The following is a 23,108-nucleotide window of genomic DNA, read 5'->3' as shown; positions in this document are numbered from 1 at the left end:
ACTTCACCCATTGGTCATAGTCACCTTCTCACCTGTTTAGATGCAAGGGAAAGTGTAATCTAGCTATGGGATACTTAATCCAGTAAACGAAAGTGCACTTGTGAAAAACCAGTTCATTTTTCCCATAGGGTCTTGGGAACTGTGAGTGTAAGGCTACCAGCATCAGAAAATCAGCTCTTCCCAATTTTACCCAAAATAAGCCTAACGAATTCTTAAAAAGACACATTACATTTGGAATAAAGTAATTTAAAAAAAAATTACGTCGCCTTTAAGTAAATTCTAAATGCTCTGACTCCCTGCAGCCTTTTGCCCCTGGTCTTATGACCAGTTACTTCACATATTAACATTCCCTTATTGCCTCCTAAACACATTTGATTTCATCAACTCTAGACGCAAACTCATTGATGGGACAGTATAAGCTATCTCACAAAGGAGAGGTGAGGAGCAGAATGCCCTTGAAGAGCAGAGAGAAAAAAGTGGAGTTCTTGCATATTGGAAAGGTGATCGTGGGTCTGGGGGGACACTAGTGGCTTCTGAGTTGCTCCGTAGCATCATTCCCAAAGGGGTGGGAAAAACTCAGGGTGGTTTTTAAATATTTTTTACATCTTCACACTGTATGTTTAGATCTGAGGATGCGCTGCATTCTTAAAATTATGGGGAATAAACCCTGTGTTCTAAGTGTGGAACAGAAGCGTCAAGTTCACAGGACACGTAAGGTCTCACATACCCAACCAATGACTCTCTCTAACAAGTTTCCCAGTGGTAAACAGTGTGGACTAATCGGTGATGACAAGAATCGCCTTTCCGATGACTTGGCGTCATTTAAGACTCTAGGACCCACGTGTGTGTTAATGTTTATGCGTGTGTTTGTGTGTTGGGTGAACATGAGGCTGAATGGTTAGGGATGATTACATGGATTGGATTCTCAAAGAGTTTGATAAAGAATTATAAGTATATATTTCCTAAACACCTGAGCTTGTAGACTGGAAGTTAAACTCATTATACAATAACCATACAAACGTGAGCTAATCTAGTCAAAGCAAAAGGGGAAATTATTAGTATTATTCAGGGCAAGTTGAATACAAAGTGACAACCATTTAGAAACTGGAAGCCAACTCAAGTATGGATTGTGCCAAGGTTGGACCCCCTTGGGAAGCTCAGGAGGCTAATCCTTACTATAGAGGCAAAAACGTCAAGGAACGTATAGCCAGCCTCTCCAGCTCTATGCCTTGTTATTGTACTACACATAACTTCACGCACCCCTACATGGAGGGCCCAGGCTCCCATCTATGCTTTTAAAAATGATTTACTGAATGCCTGCTAGAAGCAAATCCTTGCTTGAAATTCTATGGAAGACACAGATATGACACAGTCTGGGGGTATTCACAAGAATATAAGAGAACTGTAAGAGTGTATATGATTTCAAAGAGGAGGGAAGCCGGAGAGAGGTTTTGCCCTGGAAGTACTTTAGACTTTTTATAGCAGGAAGAGAAAAACACAGAAGCCAATGAGAATAATGAATGTTGCAGAAAGAAGGGATGATTACAACTCTAAATGTACCAGAGTGATCAAGGACAAAGAGGATTGGAAAAACATAATTAGGCTTGGAGGATGGAGGGGTAACTGATGACTTTTGATCGCACAATTTTCTCTGACCACTGAGGATGAAATTATGTGTCATTAGAGTTGAGAAGTTAAAAAGCAGTGAGTACACGCATATGGAAGGGAGCTAGAGCTTCATGCAATACATTACAGTCGGTCAAACTTTCTATTACGACATCTGCATCTCTGCGCTTCCCTGCCTCTTACTTCCCTGTCTCTGGGTGCGTTTTATCTTCTCCCTATACCACATAGTTGTACTCATTGCCACACTCTGCCTCATTAATGATTGAACAAATTTAGAGTATATATCCTCAACATAGATTTGGGAAGAGGGAGTAAATTGGGTGATTGGGAATAGCAAAACAGTGGGATAGTGGGATTGATTTTTTTATTCCTTGCTGATTCTTTTGGTTCCTGAGCCCTTAGAGAGCCTGAATAGTCTTTTTCCTGGTCGACTTATTGAGCCCCTTCATACACAAAGGAGGAGGCAAGAAATACCGGCACCATAGAAAAGTAGGTCCATTAAATATTAAGCCGTAAAATGAATTGCTGATCACAAATTGAAACGTGAAGTATTCCTTGACCCCTCAAAAGTTCTGATAGAGTGTTAATATTGTTGTCATTTTATTTTCGGTAAGGACAAATCCTTTGAGTGTTCTGCATGTCCTTCATTTTCCAATGAGTGAATAATATAGCAACAACACTTGAGGACATAGGCTGGAGGAGACTATATTGTTTTTCCCTAATTTGGTTTCATAATTGGGAGCAGTGTGGTATTTGGGTAGATTCTGCAAGTTAGTCAGACTCTTCGGATTGTGGTTGATCTTTTAAACAACATGAGGTCAAAGCTGGATTTTCTTTGTACGAAGTTGAGCAGACTGAAGTGTCTTGTTGCACGTCCGACTCTGTGTTGGACAAATAGGTGAAATACATATCTTGTACTGAGCTTTGGCAGGAGGAATGATGGAAATCCGACTTCACGTCTTCTGACCGCACATCACTTGGTTTTTCGCACAGACTTTTCATTTCCCGAATTTTGATATCTCGATACTGAGCCCCTTGAAATGGAACATCTTGTGCTTTCCAAGCAAGGTGTTGTCGAGGTACAGCCTGCATAGTTGGGGCTTGTTTGTATAGAGCTTTCTGCTTCAGGGATTCTTTCTTTAAAAGATCTTGGGTTTGCCGGGCTGGGGTTTTCAAGTCTAGAGATCGCCGATCTTGGCCTAGCTGCGCTGGGAGTTTCTCCTCTTGGGCTTTCAGGTCTTCAGCACGCTGGTGTGGGGCTTTATCTTGTCCATCCTCGGATTGTGTTTGGGGGGGTTGCTCTCTGTCCTGCTGGTCTTCACCGTGCCCATTTTGGGATGGTCGCTTCGGGGATTGCTGTCCTTGGGCCAGCTCATCTTCATCTTGCTGGTCTGGAGCTCGATGTGTGGTTTGTGTAAGCTGTAATTGCTTATGGGTGGAGTGCCTCCTATCGGATAACCAGGCTTTGATATGCAAGTCTAGGGATTTCCTCCTTGAGGATTGCAGGTCTTTGATTGACAGGTCTGTCGATTTCCTTTTTGAAGTTAGTGAGCTTTTCCTACGCTCCTTGATGGAAGGCTTCTTTGTGGATTTCTTGCGTTGGTGTTTCTCATATGTCCAATCTTGGGTCAGTAAACTGACTTCTGAGTGAATGTCTTGATATGATACCTGTACAAATTGCTGGTCTTGATTTTGGCCATTTTTTTGTTGAAGACTCAGGGATTGCTGTGCTAGTTGTTGTACACTGAGAGACTTCTTAGCATGGAATGTTTTGGCTTCCAATAGCTTGGATTCTGTTGGCAGAACTTGTGGTTGAGAAAGCCTATCTTGTGCTTGAGAAGGCCTACCTTGTGCTTGAGAAAGCCTTCCTTGTGCTTGAGAAAGCCTACCTTGTTGTGCTTGAGAAACTGCACTTTGTGAAATGTCTTGCGATAGTGTATTTGGAGACAACGTATCTTGGGATAACATATACTGGGATGCTGAATACAGAGATGATGTACCTAGGGATGATATGGTTTGGGATTGTGTTTCTTGGGATCGTGTGCCTTGGGATGATGTGCCTGGGGGTGGTCCATATTGGGATTGTGTGTCAGAGGATGGTATGTCATCAGATGTCAGGCCATGAGATGGTGTGATATGGAATTTTGGGACTGTAGGTGGCAGGGCTTGTAATGGTAAAGTTTGGGTTGGAAGAACTTGAGGTGGCAACTCTTGGGGTGTTAGCGCTTCAGGTATTTCTGAAGGTTGTTGGATAGCTAACTGTAGATCTTCATCGTTCATTTGTTCAGTGTGTGTTGTATTTTCTGAAGACGATTTCTCTAATCTGGGAGGCAAAGGTTCTGGCTTAATGTGTTCCTCATAAAGTTTTGAAGTAGGAGGAGTAGTTTTCTGTTGTTCATCTGTCACAAATGAAGATGTGTAGTAATAATTACTGCCTCTCTTCTCCGATTGTTGGAAGGCTAAAGGACTTTTTGATACTCTCAACTTGAAGAAAGTATAGCCTCCAAAGAAAACAGGTTGTACGTTTGCTGTTGAGTAATCACTGGTAGATTCTTCTTGAAGCTCAAATTGTATTATAGCATTTTCTTCTTGGACAGATAGTTCACTATCTTGAGTAACATCCAAAGGCAAGAAAAACACAATCTGTAAAACCAAGGAGTGGGGGAAACATTAATGTAACAGTCATTTAGATGTTCTTTTCTTCTTGTATTCCCAAATTATTTCCATCTCTGCCTTAAGACAGTAGACAGGAAATAACATCTACATGAGGAATCAGAAACATATACCATACTGCCTTTACCATTAACTGACTGGGTTTTTTTAGACAAATCATCACCTTCTATTATCTCAAATAGTGAATAGAAGAATTCGATTAAGATTGAAAGTCTTCCCATACTTAACATTATAAAGTTTCTAAGACATTTTAAATTATCCACTCAATATTCCTATATTTAGGTTTATAGTGATTTACTGATCTTCTACTAAATGAACTAGATGTTGCATATCAAAGATAATTAGGTGTGGATTTTGTCCATAAGGTGCTAACTACTGTAGATAGGCCAAGATATAAATAGATAGCAATATAGTTTAGCAAATGCTATTATGGAACTAGCTACTAACTGCTTTATGGGAATGTAGAAGATGATCTAATTCTGAGAGAGCCAGGAAATGCTTCACAAAAGAGGTGGTATTTGACCTATGTCTTGATAGGTGAGTAGGAATTCCTCAGGCAAAAAGGTAAGATGAAGTAAGATAGGCATCGAAAGCCAGGTAGCGGAAATAGTGTGTACAAAAACACAAGGTCGTGATGCAGCATAATGCGATGGCAGACGGCAAGCAGTGAGATATTATCAGATGGTATGGTTGATGCCATAAACTAAATGTTCGTGTTCCTTTAAATTCATATGTTGAGAGTTAATCTCCAGTGCGATGGTATTTAGAAGTCCAGTCTTAGGGAGATGGTTAGATCATGAGAGTGGAGCCCTTATGAAAGGGATCCCAGAGAGCTGCCTTGCCCCTTCCTCCGTGCAAGGACATGGTGAGAAGACTGCCATCTGTGAACCAGGACGCTGAATCTGCCAGCACCTTGATCTTGGACTTCCCAGCATCCAGAACCGTAAGAAATAAATTTTTGTCGTTGTTGTTGAAGTCACCCAGTCTTTGTCACAGCAGCCTGAATGGGCTAAAACAGAAATCGGTGCCTAAAAGTGGGAGTGCTAATGTAGTGAATACCTAAAGGTGTAGAAGCAGATCTGGACCTGGGTAATTGGTAGAGAGAGGCTGGAAGAATTTTGAGGTCTATGCCAGAAGAAGCTCCCATTGCTGCAGATGCACCATTAAGGGTGATTCCGGTGAGAACACAGAATGAGGAGAGTAGAGAAAGGCTCCATCTTCTGAGAGAATACCCAAGTTGTCTTGAACAGAGTGTTGGTAGAAATACAGATGATAAGGCTCATTCTGAGAGGGTCTCAAACAGAAATGAGGAATATTGGAAACTGGAGGAAAGGTGATCTTAGTATAAAGTGGCAAAGAACTTGCTTTAACTGTGTTTGTGTTCTAGGTTTTAGTTGAAGGTAGAACTTGCAAGCGATGAGATTTAGCTGAAGCTATTTCTAAGCAAAGTGTTGAAGGTGAGAAGAGAGAAATGACTGAAAGATTGCAGAATTAAGCAAAAAAAAAGCAGGACTTTATAGTTTGGAAAAGTCTCAGTGTATCCATATTGAAAAAAAAAAAAAAAAAAAAAAAGAACAATAAGAGAACTGCCATGAGGCAGGCTTGATGAGGAAGTTAGTATGGGTCATCCATCTGAATAGTAGCCAGAAGGCAATGGAAGAATGACCCCACAGGTGAGTCAGAGATCTTTAGGGCTACCACTCCACTGCAGCCCCCAAGTGCAAGGGCCCTGGGAAGAATGGGTTTCAAAGGTTGGGACTGAGTCTCTAGTTCAGGCAGAGGCAGGGTGCCCCCACCCAGTGCCTCAGGGGTGGGACAGCAGAGAGCGGCTGCGTGGGCTGCACCCATGGGAGCGTGGCTGCCTCCACTTAGATTTCAAAAAGCAGAGCTGCCTGACAGAGCCACAGGCTCAAGTTCCTGACCTGGCAGGGAGCTGCCGCAGGGGCCTCCTGGCTGAGCCACGGAGGTGAAGTCAGAGTGAGAGAGCCAAAGAGGACTATTCTTGAGCCTTAAGGTTTGTGCGGCCTGTTAGGTGTTTTACTTGCTTGGGATCTGTCCTTTCTTCTTTCTTATTTCTCTCTTTTTGGAATGGGGACGTCTGTCTATGCAGTGCCTGTCCCACCATTGTATTTTGGAAGTTTGGTTTCATAATATAGCTAGGTTCACAAGCGCACAGCTAGAGTGAAATTTGCTTCAGGATGAATCGTACCTTGAGTGTCAGCCAGATCTGACTTAGATGATACTTAGATGAGACTTTGGACTTAGACTTTAAAGTTGATGCTGAAATAAGATAAGACTTTGGGGGCTATTGGGATTGAAAATATATTTTTTCTCATGTGAGAAGAACATGAATGTGAGGGGTTGCTGAGGTAGAATTCTATTGACTGGACATGTCACCCTTGAATCCATATGTTGAAACCTAATCCCCAGTGGGATGGCATGAGGGCATGGGGCCTTCGGGAGGTGATTAGATCACGAGGATGAAGCCATCATGAATGGATGGGTGCTCTTATTAAAGAGATCCCAGAGAGCTTCCTTGCCCTTTCCACCAGAGAAGATGGCTCACTATGAACCAGGAAGCAGGCTTTCACCCGACTTAGAGTCTGCTGGCACCTTGATCTTGGACTTCTGAGCCTCCAAACTCTGAGAAATAAATTTTTGTTGTCTAAACCACCAAGTCAATGGTATATTTTTTTCTAGCAGCCTAAATGGACTAAAACACTAGGTCAGGAAAGCTGACCTTTCCTATACAGACATGGGAGATCTATTGGAGTTTTTTAAACAGCTAATTGACAGTATCTGATACAACCTTTAGTCAATGCTTCTCATTTTTTTACAATATTTTTTGAGAGGGGTTGTCATTACAGACCAATTTGCTGATTTTCGTCAGCCTGTGCTCCTTCTGAGGTCATTCATAGCATCAGAGTAGATTATTTATTCTATTGGCTGAAGCAGTTGGTACTCTGATTAAATGATCTAATGATGGTTACTTAGTTGATTGATACCAGGCCTAAAATGAGAATCTCCACATTCTCTTACACTCCACATTGTCGTTCCCCAACCTTCTGATTTGTTTCCACATCTATATTGTATCCCCACTAGAAGACTATTTATGTGAGGCATTTTGGGGAGATGCCTGCATTTGTGTGTGTGTGTGTGTGTGTGTATACAACAAAAGAAACCATCAACAAAATAAAAAGGCAAAACAAAACTATCAACAAAACAAAACAACAAATGGGAGAAGAAGCTATTTGCAAACAATATATCTGATAAGAGGATAATATCCAAAATACACAAAGAACATACACAACTCAACAACGAGATAATCCAATTAAAAATGGGCATAGGACCTGAATAGACACTTTTCCAAGACCCACAGATATATGAAAAGATGCTCAGCTTTACTAACTATGAGAGAAATGCAAATCAAAACCACGAGGTACCATCTCACACCTGTTGGAATGGCTATTATCAACATGACAAATAAGAAGTGTTGGAGAGTATGTGGAGAAAAAGGAACCCTCATACAGTGCTGGTGGCAATGTAAATTGGTATAGCCACTATGGAAAACAGTATGGAATTTCCTCAACAAATTAAGAATAGAGCTCCCAGAGTATAGCATCCAGAATTAAATACTGAAGGATAAATAAAATCAAGGAGGCGAAAGACTTCCTGTGTTAAAAACTACAAAATGTTGCTGAAAATAATTAAAGGTCTAAATAAATGGACAGGCATTGTGTGTTCCATAGGGATGTCAATACTACCTAAAGCAATCTACAGATTTAGTGTAATTTTCATCAAAATTCCAACAGCCGTCTTCTCACCAAAACTAATTCACAAATTCATATGGAATTTCAAGGGGCCCCAAATAGCTAAAAAATAAATCTTGGAAAGGAAGAATAATTTTGAAACTTACCACAAAGCTGCAGTAATTAAGACGGTATGGTACTGGCATAAAGACTGACACATAGATGACTGGCCTGGAATACAGAGCCCGGACACAAACCCTCACATATATTGATTGATTTTCATCAAGGGTGCCAAGACCATTCAGTGGAGGAATGGACGGTGTCAACAAATGGCACTGGAAAACTGGATATCCATAAGCAAAAGAAGGAAGTTGGAGCATTATCTTATACCATATATAAAATTTAACTCAAAATAGATTGAAGATATAAACCTAAAAACTAAAATTGTAAAACTCGTAGAAAAAAATATTGAGGGAAATATTTATGACATTGGATTTGGCAATGATTTCATGGATGTGACACCAAAAGCACAGACAACAAAAGAAAAAAGTAGATTAATTGGATTAAGAACTGTTGTGCATCAAACGATACTGCCACGAAAGGGGAAAGATATATCTATATCCATATCTATATCCATATCTATATCTATATATCTATATCTATATCTATCTATCTATATCTATTTCTGTTATTGTTGAGATTTTATATATCTATATCTATATATAAAATCTCAACAATAATAGAAAGCAGCCCAGTTAAAAACAGGCAAAGGACTATAATAGACATTTCTCCAAAGAAGATATAAAGTGGCCAATAGGTACATGAAAAGATGTTCAAGATCACTAATCATTAGGAAATGCGAATCAAAACTACAATGAGATACCACTTCATACCCATGGCTTTTATTAAAAAAAGAAAGGACATGCCAAGTGTTGGCGATGATGTGGAGAAATTGGAACCTTTATGCACTGTTGGTGGGAATGTAAAATGGTGCAGCCACTGTCAGAAACAGTTTGGCAGTTTCTCAAAATGTTAAACATATAACTACTATTTGTTGCAGGAATCACACTTTTAAGCATATATCCAAAAGATTGAAAACAGGGATGCATACAGATATTCGTACCCAAATGTTCATAGTCGCATTATCCACAGTAGCCAAAAGGTACAAAAAGCCTGTGTCCATCACACAAATGAATGGCTAGACAAAATGTGGTATATACACACAATGGACTATGATTTGTCCGTGAAAGAAATGAAATTTTGATATATGCTACAGCATGAATGCACTGGAAAATATTATGTGTAGTCAAATAAGACAGAAACATTAACACAAATCCATGATTCAACCCTTGTAAATTATCGAGAATAGGCACTAGATAATATTAGACATGGAGACATAAAGTAGAATCGATGTTACTAGTGGCTGGAAGGAGTAGACAAGGAGAGATATTGTGTAATGGCACAGAATTTGTATTGGGATGATAAAAAGATTTTGGGCTTAGATAGTGATGATGGATATATATCATTATGAATGTATTTAAGGCCACTAAAATGTATACTTACAGATGGTTAAAATGATAAATAGCATGTTGTACTACACTAAGAAAGAATTACTCTAAAGCTACAGAAATTAAGACAGTGTGAAATATGTGGAAGGATAGATGTATAGATCAATGGGACAAAAAAAAAAGTGTCCAAATGAGACCTATAAATAAGAGGTCATTTGATTTTCACAAAGTTGCTAAGGTAAAGGGGGAAAACATTGCATTTTTCAATAAATAGTCTTTAAACTGTTTATGGCAGTGTGTGTGTGTGAACTTCTAACCTTACCTCATAACTATATATAAAATTTAACTCAAAATCTATTATACTCCTATGCATAAAAACTAAAACTATAAAACTTCTACAATAAAACAGAGTAGACTATCTTTACAATCTTGGTGTAAGCAAAGTTTTGTTAGAACACAGAAAGAACCAACCATAAAAGAAATCTTAAATTAGACTTCATCAAATTTATTCGAAAGAAACTATTAAGGAAATGAAAAGGCAAACCAAGGTTGGGAAAAATATTAGCAATCCATGTATTTCACAAAAAGATTTGTATTAAGAATCAGTTAGGTTCTTATAACTCGGTAAGATAAACAGTGCAATGAAAGTTGGCTAAATATTTGAATAGACACATCTCAAAAAGAAAGGATATACGAATGGACAATAAACACATAGAGTCTCATCATCGTTTGTCATCAGGAAAATGCAAATTAAAACTATCATGAAATACCACTACATACCCACTAGAATGGCTAAATTATTAATACAACTGAGAGTTGCAAAGATTGGTGATTATATGGAGCGACTGTACCTCTCATATATTGCCGATAAGAATGCAAAATGGTGCAATCACTTTGGAGAAGTGTCTACTATTTTCTTATAAAGTTAAGCATCCACTTGCCACATGACCTGGCAATCCTAGATACAACACAAAGACGCCAACTCAAATATTCATGGCTACCAAATTCCCATCAAAAAGTAAATGGATAACCAGATTGTGGTGTACCCTTACATAAAAGGAATGGACTATTGATGCATGCAACAGCACAGATGAATTTCGTAAACACGCTGCTGAGTGAAAGAAGCCAGACGCCAAGAATACTTACTTAGGATTCCATGAATGTGAAGTTAGAGAAAGCTATATAACTAACCGAGGCGATGAAGATACTGACCGCAGAGAGGTTGCACAGAACCTTTTAAACAAAAACAACAACAAAAAAACCTAACACAGGACCTGGAACTGTTTTCTGGGATTTAGAGAGCAGACTCTGGAACCACATGATTTGAGTCAGAGCCTGCTGTCGTATGACTGGGGAGGTTACTCCTTGTGCTTTAGTTCTTTTATATGTAAAATAAGGGTGTTTTAGTAGTTTTGTTAGGATTGAGTAAGTTGGTGCTAAGTAATTATAACAATGACAGCATTCAGTAATGTAAGCTCTAATAATTATTGTAAATCGTATTTTTCTTCTCTGCTTCCTCTCCAGTGGGGGAATTGTCTTATACACCCTTATGACCCAGGTGTAAGCTCCCCATTTTACAGTAATATGGGTTTTCATGAAGTCTAGTCTTGCTTATATTTTGGCGGGGAGATCAGAAGCTATCTCTGAATGGAGATGACTGTGGATAGCAGATAGGGCAAGAAAAAGAAGCATAGATATCTCAAAGGGTGGTGTGGGCCTTCAATTTTAAGCTTGTCCCTCCTTGACCTTCCTAAACTTAGAATTTTCAGTTCAGCATCTGGGAATGTTGCTGCAGCCACTGATAAGCCAGAGGTCACCTGGGAACCGTGGAGTGTCCCAGTGGTAATCCGTTCTCATAACACTGAACCCACCTCATTTGACCTTGCCCAGCACTTGCTTCTAAAGGAGGCGATAGTCACAGAGATGCTGAGCTCTACCACGCTGATGATCAGTAAGACCGACAAAATTCCCTGCAAATAATGAGGACAAATAAATGGCATTTGGAATGAAAGCTATATCATTCTAAAGATCTAAGCCAAGGGCCATGGACACGGTACGACCAAGTAAGGGGAAAACCCGCCTTTTAGGTGCTTCTGCAGTCATCAACGATTGAACGATTTTTCTCTTGTGTCATTCTGGTGAGCAGGGGTAACAAACCCCGGTGCCTATAGAAACCAGGCAACCATCCCAAATGAGTGAAATAGTTAGGAGGGGAGACCGTAGCGAGTAAAGGTACTCCTAGGATGTCTCCATCACTCGGCCCCAGGCAGTAGTTGCCATGTGGAAATATGGGCCTCGTGATGCCTGATCTTTTTGCTTTCCTAAGGAAACTGGATATACATATCTTGAATGGGAAATTTTCCCATTATTTGCTCACTTATGTGACTCAGGATATCGTCCATAAAGTGCCGTTTTGCATACTCTGTTTTAAGGTAATGTTTTGAAATCGAATAGCATGGTGTCCACAAAACTTAGATGAGCTGGGTACAGTTGGGTCCAAGGTTACACTTAACCTTGAACAAGTGGCTGAGTCTGTTCGCATCTTGTTTCCCTGTGATACATCCGAAAACTTGGATATTCCACATTTGATGGTAAACCATATGTATGAAGCACCTACTGTAAATTTACTGAACAAGATAAGACCTGGTCTTGGTCTTTGTGAAACTTCCATCATAGTAAGGAAGGCACAGTAACAAATGATCAGTCAGTTATTTACTTGGATTATGATAAGTGCTATGAAAAAGTATTGGGAGCTATACACTACTCTCCTGGGGGATCCGACCAGGTCTGCACTGGGAAAGGTGAGGTGCAGGAAGGACCTCCTTACAGAAAGTGATGTTTTAACAGAAATTAAAGAACAACAACAACAAAAAAGGAGTTAATGAGTAGGTGGGAAAGGGTAAGCAATGGACTGGGGCACGTTGATTTGAAGCAAGAAAAAGCTCATCCTATGGTCCTGGGACAGTGGGTCCCTGACAGATTAAGGAATTGCAGGAAGCAGTAAGAGAGTGGGGTGGGAAAGACAAAGGTGTGGAATGCTGGGGTGGAAGTCAGGAGAGGTCCCACAGGCTCTCGCGAGCCTTCCACGGCTGGCGTCGTAATTATGTGTTTAATGGGAAGCCATTGAGTAATGGGCTCAGCTTTGCCTTTTTACGTGATGACTCTGGCTGCAGTGTAGACAGTGGGGTGGTCTTTGGAACAGAGGTCAGTCCAAGAGATGTCTAAAGCCCACTCTTCTGGCATTTCTTTTTTAGCTCATTTACAATGTGTAGGTTACAACAAGGAATCATGGAATGATACGAGGGAGGTCTCGGAACAAATTCCCCATGATTCTGTATGCAAAAACCAATCCTGCAACACCGACCACGTGGGGCCAGAAGTAGACAGCAGACTTTCATTTATATGGAGATTTAACCCTTTCAGGACACAACTGCTTCCTGGTTTATCCTGAAGGAATGTGCTTTAGTGGCCTCCTGTCCACTAGGAAAGGAAAAAGGCTTGTAGTGTTATATTCTTGATCTAATGAGGACAGGATTTTGTCCCTTATACTGGTTTCTGGCTTTCCTTAGTAACCTTTTATGAGTCGAAGTCTGGAATTTATCTCAGAACACATGGGAAGGTCCTTAGACATATTTATTTATTTATTTATTCTTTTTTTCTTTTTATTTTTTAGGCGAGGCAGCCCTTGGTTGACCTCACAGATTGCAAGAACCTTGCCAGCTCACAATCCCTTTTTTAAACTTTTTTTACGCCTACAGCACCTGGTCTTCCTAGGTGGCCTCTCATCCAAGTACTAACCAGGCCTGACCCTGCTTAGCTTCCGAGATCAGACGGGATCAGGCTTGTTCAGGGTGGCATGGCCGCAGACTGAGACTCAATTTAATGGGTGATTGTGAGAATTAAGTAAGACCTCGTCTTCAGTAACTGATAGCTTTTTTCCTTTCCTCTTCCTTGGGGGAGACAGTGTCTCAGAATTTCACTTCACTTCCATCCAAATAGACCAAATCTTATTAACATTCTAGGACCAAAGCCTTCAAGATATGGCTGGTAGAAATAGAATGAAACCCCAGGGTTTGCTTGTGGAAGGAGAGGGAAAGGCCTTTTGGAATTTTCGACATGAGTAAAAATCATCTCATTGAATACTTTTTACATAAATACTTAAAATTACACCAATAATTATATTTCCTGGTAAGGATACATCTCTTCTGTTTTGATAGATAAAATTGCTACATTTATATAAAATTACCTTCTAAAATTATGAAAATATTTTATAATTAAGTGGCTCAAACACCTTCTCCCACTGTATTTTGTTTTTAGTATTAATCGAGTAACTTTTTTTAGATCTGTTCCTCATTAAAGCTAAAAAGATAAAATGTTTAACCCAATCCACATCAATACTACTAATAATAGCTAAAACCTGTTGACTGTTTGCATCATGCCAGGTAGTGTTTTAATAACAACCCAATGAGATAGATATTCTTATTATCTTCATTTTCCACATGAGGAAGAGAGAGGTTCAGGGGATATGGAATTTTAGGCCCAGGTCACAAGTTTATAAGTAACAAAACAGGCACTGTGGCTCCTGAATCACAATATGCTTCTGAACAGTCAGTTCTAATGCTGACACAACTTTGATTATTGGATTCAAAATTAATGAAGCAATGCATCTTGAATCTAGTTCTGATAAGATTACACAGATTCACGGTATAGAATAAGACCATTTACACCAGGTGAGTACGAGATGTATTGGGGGAACTTCGCTTCATAAATTATATAAATATCTAACCACTATGCTATACAGCCAAAACTAATATAAAATAATATTGCATGTCAACTGTAATTGGAAAATATACATAAAAATACAAAAGGTAACCAAACGAAAAGAGTAAGACCACTTACATTGAAAAAGTTTCTACCTACAACACATATTCCTTCCAAGGAAGGCACCTGGCAGTACTGGTGCTGATATCTGTAGCTGATAAGGGTTAAGGCAATCCCAGCTACCGCAACCAAGGAACTGATGACGTTCATAGTCTTGACACCTTGTTCCTGGAAAATAGTTTTTAAAAAGTAATAAAATAAATGAAAACCAAACCAAACCAAAAATACCCGGTAAGAAATCCTTAGTGCTTTTTATCTTTCCAGATACCCCTCCAGGGTGACTGCCTGATCAGGTCAGTACGGCCCCAGAGACTTGTTAAGTTACATCCTGATTCATCAAAGTCAGAAGACAATCCAAGTTTTAGAAAGAGCCAGGGAGCCAAGAAAGAGAACGCGTAGAGAAGGGTGCTGTACGGTCGGCGCTTAAGAAAATGCTCAGTATATCCTAGCGCACCACCTTTCATAATCTATAAGCAGAATAGCTTGTTAGAATTACCTTGGCCTTGTAATTAGACCTGATTTTGAGTCCTAGTGAACTAGGACATTATATGAGGTAACTAATCCCTTGGACTCTCCATTTCTGTTCTTTAAAAAGAGAATGATGTCACCTAATGTTAGGGCAGTATCTATTTATTCACTTTTTTAAATAAATATTTTGTGTTCACCAACTATATGTCAGGCACTGCACTAGGGCCCCTGGGACACAAAGATAAACAGAATAGATGAGGTCCCACCTTCATGTGGCTCAGATCCAGTCCCCAAGGGGATTCAAACAATGACCAACCAAATCACCAGCATGTTACGGATGGTAATGAATTTGGACTGGGGTGTATAGGTTTCTTTTCTTATCTCAGTGTTCCAACATGGAAGGTCTCTGTTCCGATGGCCCCATCCTATGGCGCTCTTACCCAGCCTGTCCCCTCCAGGAGCAGCTTGTGGCTCAGTGCGGCAGGACTTGGAAGTACACCTATGACTTAACATTGATCCCAAACACAGGTCTGTACTACAAACAGGCGTTTTGGTAGGAAACGCACAGGGGCATGTAGATATGCCATTTCTCTCCATCCCCGGTCCTTCTCTCATTCAAGGCTCCGTTCCGTCTTCCATAGGACATTTAATGGACTAGAGTCTCTAAACCAGCAGAGGGTCATATGTATGGCGCTTTGTAGTGTACAAAGGATATGTATGCCCAGCCTTAGTCTTCATCTGATCCTCACTACAGGTTTGTGATGTAGGCAGATCACCTGTTATCCCCACATTGCAGGTACTGAGGGCTCAGGGATTAAGTGACTGTGAGCGATCCCCCAGTGCATTTGAGTGGGGCAGCTGTGATGGAAGGGTGGGTCTTCTGATGCCCAGTTTAGTGAGTGCTCCTGCCCCCGTGAGGCCTTGCCTGCCTTCATCTGCATAGCTCTCAGTGAATCGGGTGCGGTCCTGCCTTATCATTAGTGTACCCCTTAACTCTGAGAGGAAGTCAGTGTAGAGAGAACAGCATTTGGGACTTCATCTGCATTGTCTGCAATTATGTCCATAGGTAGAGAGACATAGTTCATCCCCCCAGAACTTCATCCCCCCTATAACTTGTAGCTGTCCCTATGGGAAATTGGCAGAGGGCTATTAAAACAGGTTAAAATGGCTTTGAGAGAAGAAGGCCTACATTTCCAAGGCCTTAAGAAAAAGAATAAAGAAGCGATTAGAAAGGAATACAAACATTTAAGCATCATTGGCACATCTTTTATATGTAACGACTTATTAAATCCTCAAAATAATCCTTTGAAGTAGGTACTTTTCCCTTCAAGTTGACACAGCCATGAGTGATAACCTTGATTCAGCCCTAGATTGATCTGGCATCAAGGCCGGACTCTTTTCTCCAGAATCTGGGCAAGTTACAAAGAAAAGCCTCCGTTGGTGGCGGTGCTGGGGGAGGGAGGATTACTGGGGTCCTGGGATGGGTTTTAGTTAGAGAGGGGTTTCTCCATTTTGGCACTATAGACATTTGGGGCCAGGTAATGTCTTGCTGTTGTCCTGTTTATTTTAGTATGTTTAGAAACATATCTGGCCTCTCCCCACTGGGTGGCAGTAGTACCCCTCTACCTAGCTGTGACAACCAAAAATGTCTTCAGACATTGTCACATATTCTTGGGGTAGGGCGGAGGGGGTAAACTTGCTCACAACTGTTAGTTAAGAACCATTGAGTTAGAGAAATGTAGGAGGGATTCCGAGAAGGAACTCTCCGTTTATTTGGCCAGGGAAATGGGAACCAGGGGAAAGATGTAGGGCTAATGGTAACACTGATGGGTAAGGAATGACTTGAACTGCAAATGTGATGTGTAAAGACTTTCCTGGGACATCCTTCATCACTAAAGGCTTCGTGCACAAAGATGATGTAAAGCAAGTAGACGATTTAAAATTACAAAGAAGTCACAAAAGTGGCTTACCAGACTTTGCGCCTTTCCATCGAGTCCTGTGATTAATCCTGTAATAATAAACTTTAGAGAAGAAAAGAGACAAACGTTAACAGGTGATGTGTTTGACCACCTTACAGTATAATTCCCTTTGGAGATGAAATTGTAATCTATATATGTCTGAAGCTCCCAAACCACCTGAGCATCAGGGAAGAAGGAGGGTACACGCTGGTGTGAGAAGAAATACCGCACTGCGTGTGCTCGGCACTGAACAAAGCCTCTTTGCCAAGGTCAGCTGGGAGTGGTACCTTTAAGGTCCAAAACATGCCACTCGGATGTCTGGCCCGGCTGGGCTCCAGCAAGATAGATAATCCTGGACTCGGGGCCTGGAAAAGGGAAAGGCGAGCTGTGTCTGCTCTCAGCGTTTGTGGAGGACCTTCTCAGGGCAGAACTCTCCAGAGGCTGCTGTGGCGGCCGGAGTCTAATGTACTTGGCTCAGCTGCTTCTTACTCTGGAATGTGAAGGTTCCGGTACCACCCAGGGAGATCGGGAGCTCCGTCACCCAGAGTGGAGCCACTGACTTTTTATAATGTTCCGGGGTTGGACCCTCTCCTATGGGAATTGGTGTTGGACCTCAAGGACACCTGCATCTTGGTGTCCAAGGACCTCGAGGTGACATGCGGAGATGGGTAAGGAATGACTTGAACTGCAAATGTGATGTGTAAAGACTTTCCTGGGACATCCTTCATCACTAAAGGCTTCGTGCACAAAGATGATGTAAAGCAAGTAGACGATTTAAAATTATAAAGAAGTCACACTCCGGCCGCCACAGCAGCCTCTAGAGAGTTCTGCCCTGAGAAGGTCCCCCACAAACGCTGAGAGCAGACACAGCTCGTCTTTCCCTTTTCCAGGCCCCTCTTTCAAGTGGACTCCCCTCGCTCGCGTATTGAAGGCCCACATTCCCAATATGGCCATGAGGGCTGGCATGACCCGGTTCCAGCCGATGTTTTGGGCTTCGTTTTGTGCCACAACCATTGCCTCTTGGGAGTGTATGTTCTAGTGGGGGGAGCACTAATGAATCTCCCCTTAAAAATGGAGACATGCGGACAGGAACCACGGCTGTGGGGTTGGATGGAAATAGCACTATAATTTTATCTATGGCTCTATAATTTACTACATAAGTGTCACTCATAAAATTGTCTCTGGAGAGAATAAGGGGGTTGAACCGTAGTAATCATCTCAAAATTCTCCTTACGCTACGAGAGTTTGTGCTTCTGTGAGTGCTAGCTAGATATGTGTAAGTTTTCGCCTACTCTCAAACCCAGTTTTCTTACTGGCAAAGGGGAAAGCTGGATATTTGCCCATGTCACCTCCCAGATTGGTACAAAGGAGCCCGTGCCTTAGTCTACACACCAGGCCTTTAGAAACGTTTAAACACTGAACACCCATGGGTCGTTAATACTATGCCGATGTTAATGCAATGACCAAATGGAGTCACGTGTCTGCCCCTGGAAGGGACTTCTCTCCTTGGGGACAATATTCCTGGCATCCATTATCCCAGGATGTGAGGCAGTTCAAACCAGTCTTTATACTAATTTCTCTAAAGCTACTAACCAACAGTACTCACAATAAACGCTCCCCAGAATGGGTATCCTGTGATGAAAACGAGTGGGAATCTTTGGGAGAAATGGAAGAAATTAAATGCGAATATAGCTCCGATGCCCACAATGATCAGGGCAAGCAGGATCTGGATGGCCTGTGAGGAGACAAATGGGTACATGAGTCACAAGCGCCCTATGCCCGGGTCCCTTGGGCATCTCTCTCAGCTTACGTCACACCTCCCTCCATCCGCACGCCTTCTGCTTTCCATTAACCAGCCGCTCGCAGCTTTTCAGGAGGCCCAGGGTCTCCTTCCTCGTCATGCTTGCCCAGTCCTTCAGGTTCGAATCCTTCGCCCTCCTCCTTCCCTACTTACAGTGTCTCCCGGTGTCCCCAGTTTATCTTGTATCGGACAAAATCGAGTACGTGTCTGACTCGACTCCTAGATTGCAGGGTCATCGAGGAGATTCACCTTTACATGATTTCCCTTCGGTACCACCACCAGAGCTTCTCCCCGAGGCCACACCTGTGTGTCAGCATGCCACTAGTAGCGATTTTACTCTGGTATCACGGACGGAGGCTGTACACACGGCTCCCTTCTACGTACGTGTATGACTGAAATTGTTTGTGTGTGGATGCCTACTTTGTGGCTCACGATGGAGTTTCAAAGATGGTTCTTGAAGAACTTCCAGTGCTCGTAACAGCCCAAAGGGGAAGCTGAACTGCTAATGGCTTTTAGTTCCAAGGAAGGTGCCACCACATCCTGAGGTCACCTCTTCAAAAAAATATATATTTGGAAAAGTTACCCCAGTTTCCTGCATCCCCTCTTCTAGGGTTCAAAGGCCCATCCTAACTCCTCATGAAACAGCCCTAGGATTTCCTCAGAGTTAGGGGCGTTAGTAATTACAGTTAAATATCCTGTTTCTCAGAGGTGAAGAAACCCTCTGAAGCATTTTGATGATATGTGGCAAACTGTGCATGTGGGGTTTTCTTCCTCTTGTTTATCAAAATCTAGGAAAATGGTATTAATGGTGACACATGGTCCCTTCTGCTGATGATCCAATGATTTGAATAAGCAAATGACTTAGAAGTAGTTGTGATTTATCAGGAAGGATATATTGTAGACAAAAGGCAAAGGGGGAAGAGAGATCAGCTCCCTTTCCTGAAAAGCATCTCCACAGTCATATATGGAGAAAAAACGTCTGTTCTCTGTCCCAGGAAGACCCACAGGGATGGGGGGACAGGGGAAGAAGGACTTACCCCCAAGACTTTGGGCTCTCCCTTCAGGAAATCCAGCAGAGAGCTCTGAGGCCTGTAGGGAAGTGCAGTCAGCACAGTCTCGTCTGGTGGTATGGTGATGACATGGGTGGCAGACCTCTTGGACTCAGACGATGTCTCCATGATTCAATGGCAAAACTCTGTTAAAAGGGCGAGCGAATGAACATCGCCGCCAAAGTCACGGTCTTCCATCGGCCTCACATGGAGCCCTTGGCAGCGAGCCCTTGGGGTTGACTGTCCTCAGTACTAGAACCACAGAATCACCGTCGTTGAGTCATAGAGTCTTAGAATTCTAGAGCGTGTCCGGCCCCCTGTTTTCCTGGCACAGGATCCAGTTATCTGGAAGACTTGTCGATTTGTTTAGGAAGTGAGAGTAAACACAAATAAATAGATAGTGTACGTAAAAACAAATGCCAGCACCTATGTTCGTGAGATAAAACATGCGGACTCTCCACCGCGCTCCAGGCTCCGCAGAAGGCGTCCTGTGGTTGCACGCGTGAACGTTAATTCTTTCAGCAGTTCCGCAGTGCCGAAACCGAGGTCCAGTTAAGTTGCGTGAGGTCACATACTAAAGGACAGCGGAAGGAGTCCAACTGCACGTGTCTGTCTCCAAAATCTGTGTTGCTTGTCTTCGCCCGTGCTTCTATCCTCTTTCGAAAGAAGTTTCCCACTTGTAGTTGATGAATTGTCTCACGTATTGTTTAATCATATTCCTTTGCGGTATGAAAATCAGTCGTTAGGAAACCGTAGAACCAGATGTAGTTGTCCCTTTAATAGAGTGTATTTTAGCTTTCAGAAGGACATGTAAAACTGATTCTACTCAAGGCCTTCCTGGTTTAAACTATGCAAATACTATTAAAACAACATCAAGTGCTTTTTGGAATTTTGCTCGCCATGTTAATCCTTTAGATTCTTACATGTGTTATGATTTTAACTGTTATATCATAAAGGCAAGTGATTTCACAAAACCAAAAAACATGTACAAATATTACCTCGTGTATTCGCTAGTTTGCGGCTCCTGTGGATACAGCAGGGGTTCTCAGCCTCGGCACTGCCGGCATTTGAGGCCTGATAATTCTTTGCTCTCGGGAGGTCTGTGCGTTGTGGCAAGTTTGGTGGCCTATCTGGCCTCTACTCATAGATGCTCGCAGCACATCGCCCGTTGTGACAACCAAAATTGTCTCCAGGCATTGCCGCATTTGCTCTCTGGGGGAGCAAAATTATTCCAGGTTGCGCACCACTGACGTATAGAAGCAATTGCAGACTATGTCCTGTTGTTGTTTGGATAGAATGCCTCTGTTTGTCACATCCAAACTTCAGAAAATGTATCTCTTTCTCAATACAACATTTTTCTGCCAATGTTTATTCAGTATACATTTTAATTTATGTGCCTAAAGTGCAATGCAGCATTTTAGGGAAAACACAGTATAGGTCAGGTCTGTATTTAAATCTAAGCAGAACTGGTAAACCATCAGAATCACGTGGAGAAGTTTTGAAAAGCGTGCCGTGCAGTCGGAAGGGAAGTGAACCCGTTACAGTGCTGACGCTAACGGCAGTCGCAAACTGCACACAAAGCATCTGTTTTGTTTTGTTTTTTATCAACCACTGTGATTATTTGGTAATAGAGGAACCACAGTATTTCAAACAATTTATAATCTAACATGTTAATTTCTACTCATATAAAATATTTTACTGCTTTTTACTTACATTTTAGGAAGTTGGATGGAAGTTTGAGTTAACTAATAATTGTATATAATTTTTTCCTTTAAAATGATGGAAAAGAACTGTCTTCATGCAGAATCCCTTATTTTTAGGAATGGATTACTAATACTAACCAGGAGAAGCTTATAATTTCATCAGCTTTGGTTGTTTCAAAAATGCATCTCATTTATCATTTCAGCTAGTTTATAGTTGTTAGCCTCTGCCTTTTCCCCTGCTTCTGACTTTCAAGCTTCTAATATTTCGACCTGTGGACTCAGACCACAGGGCAGGAACTAGGCCATTCCACAGAGAGGCGAAATGACAGAATCTTAATGGGGCATCTATAAACATGGGGATATTCTTTAGTGGACATAGTTCCCCTCTTGCTCTCAAACTACAGAAGACCACTCTTCCTTGAGTTTGACAAGAATACTTACCATTTAGTATGTGCCAGTGCTGCTCTGTGTAAAATGAGATATTTACTCCCTTATTAAATGTATCCCTCTTCACGTGTTACCCTCCCAGCAACTTTGGGATATAGGTGTTATCATCATACCCATGTTAAAGACAAGGATGGTTGAGGACCACTGTTAGTGCCGTGGTCGAGCTGAAATTTGAACTTGGCTTTTCCTCTTGCATGTTCCATGCAGCAATTCAATTTCCTATTGCCATGTAACTACCACAGATTTAGTGACTTAAAACAACACACAGTTACTATCTTCCAGCTTTCACTGATCAGGAGTTGAGGCAGGGCTTAGCTGGGTATCTCTGCTCAGGGTCTCACAGGGCTGCAGTCAAGGTGCCCGCCAGGCTGTATTTTCATCTGGAGGCTCGACTGGGGAAAACCCACTTCCACACATGCTCAGGTAGTTGATGGAATTTATTTCTTTATGGTTGTGTGACTACGGGCTCTAGGTTTTGCTGGATGGAGGTTAGAGGCTGCCGTCAGATCCTAGAGGATGACTTCCGTTCTTTGTCTCCTCCACGTGGCTACTTACTTTGTCAGGCCAACCAGGAGACTGACTCACAGAGCGGGTTAAGATCGGAGGAAGAGTTGGAGGGTTTGTGACAAGGGTCTGAGTATGTGTGGCTCTGCCAACTAATTCTGGGTTACCTTTTGGGAAAGATGCCTTTTTTAAAAAATCAAGAGTGAGAACTCAGAGTTCTAATCTGCGCATTAAAGACTGGCGATGTCTGTTTGGACTTCGTTGAAACCATTCACTCCTTCGCTTGCCATGAATTTAGTTGACCTTCCTGCTAGTCATTCTTGCCCAATCGTTTTCCCCAGATGAATGTGGTAGTGAAGCAAAGGAAGGAGCTAAGAATACTCCCAGATTTCTGACTCTAGAAACTAAGTGGGTGGATGGTTATGCCATTTGTGAAAGACAGCCAGGCCGGGACTGCAGGGGAAAGCAGCAGAGAGTTATATAGATGAATGATGTAGTGTTTGCACAGCAACTTCTCTCAGCTTGGAATATTATTCCTGGCAATTCTGAACATAATTCTCCAAATACTCTGAAGAAACTTTCTATTAACAGCAAAAAACAAATAAATAGATCCTGAATAAAATACAAGTTTATTGCATTGCTTGACTAATGGGATAAAGAGGAACCTCAAAGGTCCTCCACCCCCAATTTTAAATGTTTACACACACACACACACACACACACACACACACACACACACAC

The 23,108-nt window shown here is 41.7% G+C and overlaps 1 protein-coding gene and 1 pseudogene across 1 annotated transcript; both read right to left on the bottom strand.

The window, feature by feature from the left end:
• Positions 1 to 1,025: 1,025 nt before the first annotated feature.
• Positions 1,026 to 23,068, bottom strand: MS4A14 (membrane spanning 4-domains A14). The gene is made up of 6 exons (XM_016119035.2): positions 19,702 to 23,068; positions 18,470 to 18,598; positions 16,876 to 16,926; positions 14,456 to 14,605; positions 11,428 to 11,526; positions 1,026 to 4,269 (listed from the first exon to the last, which is right to left on the bottom strand). The coding sequence occupies exons 1-6, from the start codon at positions 19,840 to 19,842 to the stop codon at positions 2,398 to 2,400; spliced, it is 2,442 nt and encodes an 813-aa protein (XP_015974521.2). The 5' UTR covers positions 19,843 to 23,068; the 3' UTR covers positions 1,026 to 2,397.
• Positions 13,306 to 13,424, bottom strand: LOC118603339 (annotated as a pseudogene).
• Positions 23,069 to 23,108: the final 40 nt, after the last annotated feature.

The sequence above is a fragment of the Rousettus aegyptiacus genome, unplaced genomic scaffold (genome assembly GCF_014176215.1).
Source record: "Rousettus aegyptiacus isolate mRouAeg1 unplaced genomic scaffold, mRouAeg1.p scaffold_m13_p_5, whole genome shotgun sequence".
Classification (NCBI taxonomy): domain Eukaryota; kingdom Metazoa; phylum Chordata; class Mammalia; order Chiroptera; family Pteropodidae; genus Rousettus; species Rousettus aegyptiacus.
The sequence above is the reverse complement of the archived record's forward strand: the minus strand, read 5'-3'. Positions and strand labels throughout refer to the sequence as shown.